General features: G+C 38.3%; 1 protein-coding gene across 3 annotated transcripts in view; it reads right to left on the bottom strand.

The window, feature by feature from the left end:
- Positions 1–2,311: 2,311 nt before the first annotated feature.
- jak2b (Janus kinase 2b) overlaps positions 2,312–8,906 on the bottom strand; it is a 24,521-nt gene continuing 17,926 nt past the window's right edge. For all 3 annotated transcript variants that reach the window (XM_020598285.1, XM_020598287.1, XM_020598284.1), the window contains exons 17-24: positions 7,353–7,503; positions 6,918–7,054; positions 5,954–6,143; positions 5,241–5,365; positions 4,973–5,145; positions 4,524–4,641; positions 3,884–3,997; positions 2,312–3,519 (exon numbers count right to left, since the gene is read on the bottom strand). In XM_020598285.1, coding sequence (XP_020453941.1) covers positions 3,412–3,519; positions 3,884–3,997; positions 4,524–4,641; positions 4,973–5,145; positions 5,241–5,365; positions 5,954–6,143; positions 6,918–7,054; positions 7,353–7,503 — 1,116 coding nt within the window. In that variant the 3' untranslated portion in view covers positions 2,312–3,411. The remainder of the gene's footprint in view (positions 3,520–3,883; positions 3,998–4,523; positions 4,642–4,972; positions 5,146–5,240; positions 5,366–5,953; positions 6,144–6,917; positions 7,055–7,352; positions 7,504–8,906) is intronic.

Below are 8,906 nucleotides of genomic sequence, written 5' to 3'. Positions count from 1 at the left end.
GATGGTTAATTTCAAAGATAAAAGTTTTCCTTTTAAGACTAGTCTATTGCATAGAAAGAACTGGTTTGATGAACATTTAATAATCATAAAAGCTATACCATCCCATGAAAAGACTAAACCAACTTGATTCTAACAAGTATTAACCAGATATCTTATTCTTTGTGCTGTTTGAAAACTGCCATAAATACTGAAAAGCACATTAAAGACAGTTGAAAATTGTGCTCAACAAATGCACAATTTCCTCATAATCAAGTAACATTTGATAAAAACCAAACAAACAAAACTATAGTGCCTCCAGCAGTTTTACTGAGCCTTTATTAAACATGAAAGCTCATATTTGTAACTTGTGATTTTCAACTTAAGTAGGAACTAACCGGCTGAGCACCTCTAGCACCATGAGCTAACACATTACTGGTTTTTGTCTTCATGCGCTTTGTTGACAAAATACAGAATATTGGCATATTCTTCAAACACTGTAATTTGAGTGAGCTCTCAGTCTGTTTACTGTCAACCAGGGGAACCAATGTGGGCTTTACAGTGTAAGTGGGTAGGCCTGACTTTATTTGTTCAGAAGCTGCTTTGTTCTGGGGCAAGAAGAGGCATTTAAAAACATCCCCAGAATAAAGGAATGTTATATTTTACCTGATGAACTAAAAACTTAATGCATACCAGCCTTTTATTGTATTGGTTGCCAGAAACATAAAACAATTAAAAGAATACCTAAAGGGTGTTGGAACACTTGCAGACACAGCTGTGACGCAGGGGTAAATGGGTCAAACCACCGAGCAGCTGGCACGTGAAACACTGACCAAGTCAACAAAAACTATTTCTGGCACCTCTACGGCATTCAGGTGTAAATCCAAGTGTCTCACTTGCCTTTTCCTGTTTCCCAGTCCTCCTGACGGCTGTCAGTCTCCTCAGTGTTTCTCCTCTGAACAAGGTGTTTGAGCTATGTCAGTGTTACCTGATTAAGGCATTTAAGAAAAAACAAAATGTATCAGATTTTCAAATAAGTGCTATGGCAGAAGACATTTTGAGTCTAAGTTGTATACATTAAAATCTAGGACCAGACTGCTTACCTTCAGCAGGTGGACTGATGAAGCCACCGATGCTCCTGAAAAGCATAAAGAGGCCCAGCCAACTTTCAAGAGTTTCAATGTCTACGATGGAGGTGATGTGAAGCAAAGACAGATTCCCATGAGCTGGCGTTGGCAGCCACTGTACAAAGTAGAGGCTCACCATGGTGGTGGCAGGGATCCATGAGAAGGACATGCCTATTCTGGAAAAGGATTTAAAACATTACACATCTAATTATTTTGCACGATTGAGGTCAGATTATTGCAATAAATTATATACAAGTCAGAGAACCAGTAGCAGAGCAATGTCTTTTTCAGTCCTATTAATCAGATTTACGTTACAAACCCTAGTTTAGAGACCACAGCAATAGAGGGTTAAAAAGCAGTGATCAAAATTCACCAAAAAATTAAGTCAAAATCTGCAGACTGACAACCACATCTTTACCTGCTAGGTGAAACATGGTGATCATTGTGGAGGTGACCCAGGAGGTGGTGCTGGTCAGTGACTCTGGATGTCCAGGAAGAAGAGACCGAAGTTCTCAAGGAAAGCAGCAGTAAGACCCATGATGTTAAAGGACGATATGACCACCATCCAGCCATAACCCCCGTCAGGAGGTCTGGCTCTTATGGACTTTATGACAAACTACTCTGCAGGCTGCTCGCCTGTTTGTGCCAAAAGCTTGTGCAATAAATTGCAGTGCACTTTTATTCAGATGTTTAAGGTAACTGCACTGATATAGCAGAAGAAAGATATACAGTTAGCATGGACCTTTGATATGTTACTTCACCTTTTGCTCACATGTATCAAACAAGCCTCACAGCACACACCCGTTAAGACTGGTTCAAGTCCCTGTGTATCATTAGCAAAACCAATGTCCACCAGTCGAATGTCCTCCACTTTGGTAAACATTTTCTAGATGGAAATGGGCTTCCGTAAAATCAAGAGTATATATACACAATACTTTGTGATGGGATAAATAACATTAAACAAGATAAATACCTCAAAACTGACCTTAAATGTACTGAGTTAAGTTTGGCCACTGCTGTTATATTTAGTAACTGTTGCCGCAGCTACTGTACAGACAGTAATGTGGTCTAGTTAGCACACATGACACTGTCAGAGCTACAGGGGTTAAAATATCCAAATATCTCCCCCTGTGCTCCAGTGCTATGTGGACTACAGCTTAAATGGCTAACATGGATTACCTTTAAAAAAAAAAAACAAATGTTTGGTGACGTGTCAGTCTCTCTAAGGGGACCTTTTTAATGATGCCAGACTTACAGGATAACATTCCTAGAATGAGGAAGGATACTGATATACCAAGGTGTTTCAGCAAGACAAATGTAAACCAATGTGCGTCTTCAACCTGAAGCTGGTGGGTTTAATCTGCATCTTCTGTTGTAAAATGACTGAGCTTTTCATGACGGGAGAGCCACACTACTTGTCAACTTCATGGATATCGTAAGTAGTGTTTCTCATTCTAACTTTTGCTTCAAAGGTCAGTGTTGCTTAAGACAAGGAACACTAGGAGTTCCTTCAAGTACTGTGTTAGATATATTGTATATAGGTGCTCCACAGGAACGCATAGTGTGGAAATACCACAGAGCTCCACAGCAACTGAACCAAAAGAATTACACTGTTCTTTAATTTTCACACCATCTCTTACACCAATATGAAACAATAACAGATTTTTAAAATCACTTTTCTATGTACTTCATTTATACTGTCATCTTGCTTAAAGTTCAAATATAGTACTTAACTATATTTTCATTCTATAAAATTATAAAATTTTTCTTGAGATATGTACACAAATTTACTGTAAGTATATACACACATACATGGAAAACACAGCTCCATTAGTCCATGTGAGGGAGAAAAAGGGTGGTGAGAGCTAGCCCAGCTAGCTTGTTCAGATGGACACAACACAGACTGAGACATACACACATGTTCACACAAACATGGTGACGTTATTTTACACAAGCATCTCTAGCTTTAGGCCTGTCAATAGTTTATTCACAGTCTCTATAAACTTCTTTTAAAATGTTAAAGAATGTCTGACCGACCATCACCTTCAGCAGGTTGATGCATCCAAGCCTCTATTTTCTTCTGCTGCCCATAAAGCTGATCCATTACAGAAAATGGGAGTCCTTGTTTAAAGGCACCTTGGCAGTAGTTTTTCTGCTAGTCCTAGATTCAAACCTCCACTCTTCCAGTCACAGACTGGAATTAATCAAGAAAAGGCCCCTGTTTTTGGTCTTTTGTCCCTTTGCCACAAACAGGGCAACAATATTAAGAGCATCTTGGTTAAAGAGGAGCAGGGCACTTGAGGTGATTTTAAAATTCCTTACTGTCCCTGAACAGGTCGATGTGCAGGGCAAGCTCCTTGAAAGAAGGACGTAAGTCAGGGTCATTGTCCCAGCACTCCTCCATGATCTCATGTATCTGAGAGAAAGAGCAAGGAGAAGAGCACTGTTTTTTTTTTTTTTTTAAGCTAGGAGCAAAAAGTGCCAACTGATCAAACAACAGTGTTGTTGGCCAGACTTTGTAACATCACTCTGGATACATTTACAGTCACATCTTTGACTGTGCAGGCTGAATTCCTGAGATGAATCAAGAAAGTCTTTTTAAGTCAGGTATTCCTGACAAAAATGCGTAACATGATTGATTATTAACAATTGTTGACTAATTTTCTGTTGATCAACTTTTCAATCAGTAGATTATTTTAGATTTACAATCAACTTTATAAAACATGCATGTTTTCATACAAAGTTGCTTCCTTCCGGAAAGCAGCTGTGCATGTTCCTACCTCTGTGGGACAGCCCAGAGGCTGAGGCAGCCTGCTGCCTGATTTCAGGAGCTCAATGAGGTGATAGACGATCAACTGTCCCTGCTTGTCGTTCCCCATCATAGACATAAAAACCTGAGGAGGAGAATGATGACAGCCAAGACAAAGGCACATTAAAAAAATCTATTTGATTTAGAAAACACAAGAATATCATTACAGGTAATAAAACGATTACCTGACTGTTGTCAGAGTTTAAATATTAGGGTTAGTGTTCTCTTGTCAGAACATGAACCCCTGTATGCCGATGTCAAATAAAAAGGTTAATTGCAAGATGTTGACAGGCCGGAAGGTCTGTTCCTTCAGGTCAATTTATTTGTTGACCACAACAATTACACTAATTTCTTAAATAAAAAATGTGATTTTCTGAAGACAGTAACAATAGGACCTGATATATGGTATTACGGAAAACAAAACAAGAAATTAGCTTCAGTCTGTTGTACTTTGGGAACGCTCTGAATCTGCACAATGCTTTTAAGTTAATGTTCAGTGATCTTTCTCTGTTTTCTACACTTGGTCAAGAAAGCAGTGATCTAAAGTTAAGTTACATAAATACCTACAGTAAAGAACCAGTGCATTCATTCATGAGTGTGTTATCACTTACTGCAGGAGGGCTGCAGTTCTTTTCACTGTGAGTGAAGAGCTCATATAGCACGACTCCAAAGCTCCACACATCTGACGCCACAGAAAACTTGCTCTCAGTCAGTGACTCGGGGGCGTACCTGCAAATCAGCACACTGTGTGACTTTATGTCTCTGCTGCATATCTCAGAAGAAGGCAGTGAGCTTACAAGACCGTCAGCACTACGTCAGGCATGGCAGTTTTGATTTCAAAACAATATCACACCAAAAACAGATGACAAGTGAAAAATTTACTTATGTGTTTAATGTATTAAGAAGTTAAACAGCTAAATACTGGCACAAACAAATACAAAAATGTGCCGTTTCCTAATTGAAACACTTATTCAGCATCAGCACTCTCTACAGCGTCATGAGGAGGGTTAGGACCAACGTTACAGAGAAATACAGCACAGAAAAAAGACTGGAGTCTGACCAGAATATGGGACTCTCTCCTGGTTCTTTGACCATGTAGTACTCTTTGTCCTGAGGCAGAACCTTGGTGAGTCCAAAATCTCCAATCTTTACTCTCAGCTCACTCTCTACAAGGATGTTTCGTGTTGCCAGGTCTCTGTGAATATACCGCTTACTTGATAAATACTCCATACCCTGTAAACACACAGGACAAAAAGTAAACTAAACTTTTGCATCACTAGCTCCAGTGGTCAACAGCTCCAGTGACAAAAATGGACAAACGGAAGTACCTTGGAGATCTGAGAACTGTAGTGCACAAGCTTCTTGTTGTCAATCCTCTCCTTGTTTTTCATGAGATAATCTCGCAGACTCCCAAAGGGCAGATATTCCATGACGAGACAAAGATTTCGTCGCCCTGAGAAAAAGCAAAAAAGAAACCGTGTTGCCCACAAGACCTAGCACCACAAAAACCTACGAACTTAGAGTGTATGTCCTAATTTAACAACGATAAGCCTGACACTGATAAACTGTAATAACAAAAGCAATTGTTTGATATAGAGATGGGTGACATGACCAAAGACTTCATGGATGTCCATCAACATCTAAAGAATACTGCCAATACAACAACTAATATAATGCAATAAGGATTTGATGGGGACCTGTGTTGAATGTACTAACTACCATACTCAGTGTTATTATACAGATTCTACTTACAATATGTGATAGACTACAATCAAGTTCACATTCCTTACTGTTTAATACAGCTGGTTTATATCAAGTATAGCTACAGTAAATGCACTGATGTTATAACAGGCTGATGAAAACTGGGTGACTGAAGTCTTTTGCTCATCGGTGAAAATGGTGAAAAAAAAAAAAACATACAGTGTAAAAACAGGCTTCTCTAGTTTAAGTGAAAAACAGTTGTTGTTTTTTTTATTGTCCTCAACATTTTCAGTTCTGCAACATTATGAGAATGAAGATATTAATTTAAAGTCAACCGTACCTGCACTGTAGCAAACACCTTTGTATTTGACAATGTTCTCATGCTGCAGAGATTTCAGGATCTCGATCTCTCGCTCAAAGTCTCGTATGTGCTCTGCAGTGCTGTGCTGGAGTTTCTTCACAGCAACAACCTCTCCAGTGTTGTCTTGAAGCGGGTCATATCTACACATCTCCACACTGCCAAAGTTTCCCTGAAACAGAAGACCAGCTTAAGTGAGCCGTCATGTCTTTTACTCATAATATGACTCATATTTTACTGTTTCTTAATTTCACAATGCATGCACAATAAGGTGCAGACCGATGTGAGGCTCAGTTTAAGTCCATCAAAATTCAAATGCATTGCACAACTCTGCTTTAGGACACCAGCCAAAAATCTCTGGTGAATAAAAGTATGATGTAGTGGAGAAAAGGCGTTACTATATCTGGAATTTGATAAAATAGCAAAAAATGGGCAAGTTAGATAACTAGCTAAACAATAATGTGACCTGAGGCACAGATAAAGGAATGTTGGCACCAAGCAGAAAAAGGCTTCACTCAAGGCAAAAATTTGTTTTCTTAAAATGGTTTCTGCTCAACAACTTAATTAAGAATAACTTAATTGGTTCTTAATTGATTCTTGCACAATCGCAGAGCCCCACTGTAAAACACCAATACAAATAAAAGTTATTTTACAAGGAAAAGGAGTCACTGGCAATGCTAATTTTAGCAACAAAATCTATGAGGAAAACTTTTTAACATGTTTCATGACAAAAAATAAGGCTAAAATAAAAAGTAACATTATAATACCTGTAAGAATTTTAAGTGCCTTCAACAAAAATATCAACAGCTACAGCCTCAAAATGCTCAAGAGGATATATTAAAATGCAGGACTAAGTGAGTCTAAAAAGTCTTCAGTATTTGCTGCCTAAAGCTAAATCAAAACAGAGGAGGGTTTGCCCTTCAACAGCTGACATATGTCCTCATACCTTGCCCAGCTGCTGTAAGAATATGAGGTGTCTTTCTTCAAATTGAGTTGGGTCCTGATTATCAAAGCCCCCAGTCGACCATGCAGAGCCCACTGTTCTATTTGGCAGGATGTCACTGTCCATGATCAACTCGTAGTCTAGGTACAAAAAAAAGACATGCAGGAGAAAAGGCACAATCAAAGTCACTTCCCTGTTTGTTGTTTTTCAGACAGAATGAAGTTGACCCTCATGTTTTCTTGTGTTTGTGCTAAGCCAGGGATAATCATGTGCTAGAGCAATCGCTGCACGCCTCACCAAGTGCACCATTCATATTCTCCCTTATAACTGACATGTTTACACACACTGTTTGTGTGAAGACATTTGAGATTCAACGCTGGTGTGACCTAGATTCGCTGTTGGGACACCATTAGGAGCTGGTGAGAGGCTTACACCAACCTGGGGTGAAAAGGCTGTGGAGGTCACGGATGACGGCACGAAACGTGGGCCTGAATGTTGGCTCATAGTCCATGCAGCTGGTAATCAGGTTAGCCAGTTCAGTCCATTTTGGTGCAGGAAGCTGGTGGTGGTCCTCATAGAACAGGGTTTTCTATGAGGAAAAACTGATGGTTAATGTAGTATACAGATGCTGGATAATAGAAGGACAGTGCTTAAATACAATGTCTGTACAAGAAGACTCTGTTCATAATATAAATCATCTGAATACACAAATTATGTTGTTGTAATTTTTGTTCAAGTCCAAAAAGATTATTCTGCACACATCTGGAAGAGGAGTCTTTAATCACAAACAGTGAGCTCCTGTTTGTCACACTGGTACCAACACAATGATCTGCAACTTTTTAAACTTTCGGTGGGGGAGACTGTGTTTTTGGATTTTGCATCTAGACAAAAAAGAAACACTTTGGATTTTATTCTTGGTGAAAATGGATGAGGAAGATACAGCATGCAAGCTGAGGCATGACAACAACCTGCTGTTCATACCAAACAAGACACCTTGAGCTGTTGCAACAACTAATAAAATTACAAACACTACAGAATAAACACTACACTGCCATAAAGACATCAATATTATACAGAATACTAATTCCATCAAAATAATATAACCTCCTATAGCATACATCTTGTCCCCCTTTTTAATACTGATGTGCTGCACGGGCAAAAACTTCAATTTAAAACTTTGTCATTAATTAACAGGAGCAGACCAAGTAAATATTTACTTCATTTAATGACTGGATGGAAGAAAATTACTCGTCAAAAAGTCATAAATTAATGTTCATATGTGGTGACTTTAATATATATTTGTTGAATCCTAACAAGCACACAGGAACTGAGGAGTTTATTAACACATTATACAGATGTAGTTTACACCCAAAAATTACAAAACCAAGTAGATTAACAACCCAGCATGCAATACTAATAGATAATATATTTACTAATGATATTGATAGCAAAATGTCTAGTGGATTACTTATAAATGATATCAGTGATCATTTACCAGTATTATTGGTTTATGACTGCCATATTAGAAATGAAAGGCCAAAAACAAATGTTTTTTATAGGAGGGTGATGAACAAATATGCTGTAAGGAGGCTAAAAGAGGACTTTTTGGGGCAAGACTGGGATGCAGTTTACAAAGAGGAACACTTAGACAAAGCATATGAGCAATTTTTAAATATATTCATGGAAGTATATGACAGAAACTGTCCTCGTAAGCAGTATAAAAACAAGAGGAATTACAGTGGGAAACCGTCGATGAGTAAGGGATTACAGAATGCATGTAAAAAGAAGAATGTCTTATATAAAGAATTTATAAAGGACAGATCCAAGAAGGCGGAAGAAAAATATAAGTTATATAAGAACAAATTAACTGCGTTATTGAGGATATGTAAGAAACAATATTACTCTAAAGTATTAGAGGATAATAAAAAATAATATGGAAGGTACTTGGAAGATATTAAATAAATTGATTAGAAACAGTACCAGCAGGAGTAA

This window comes from Monopterus albus, unplaced genomic scaffold, assembly GCF_001952655.1.
Source record: "Monopterus albus unplaced genomic scaffold, M_albus_1.0 scaffold37.1, whole genome shotgun sequence".
Lineage (NCBI taxonomy): Eukaryota > Metazoa > Chordata > Actinopteri > Synbranchiformes > Synbranchidae > Monopterus > Monopterus albus.
This window is presented reverse-complemented; position numbering and strand designations above follow the sequence as displayed.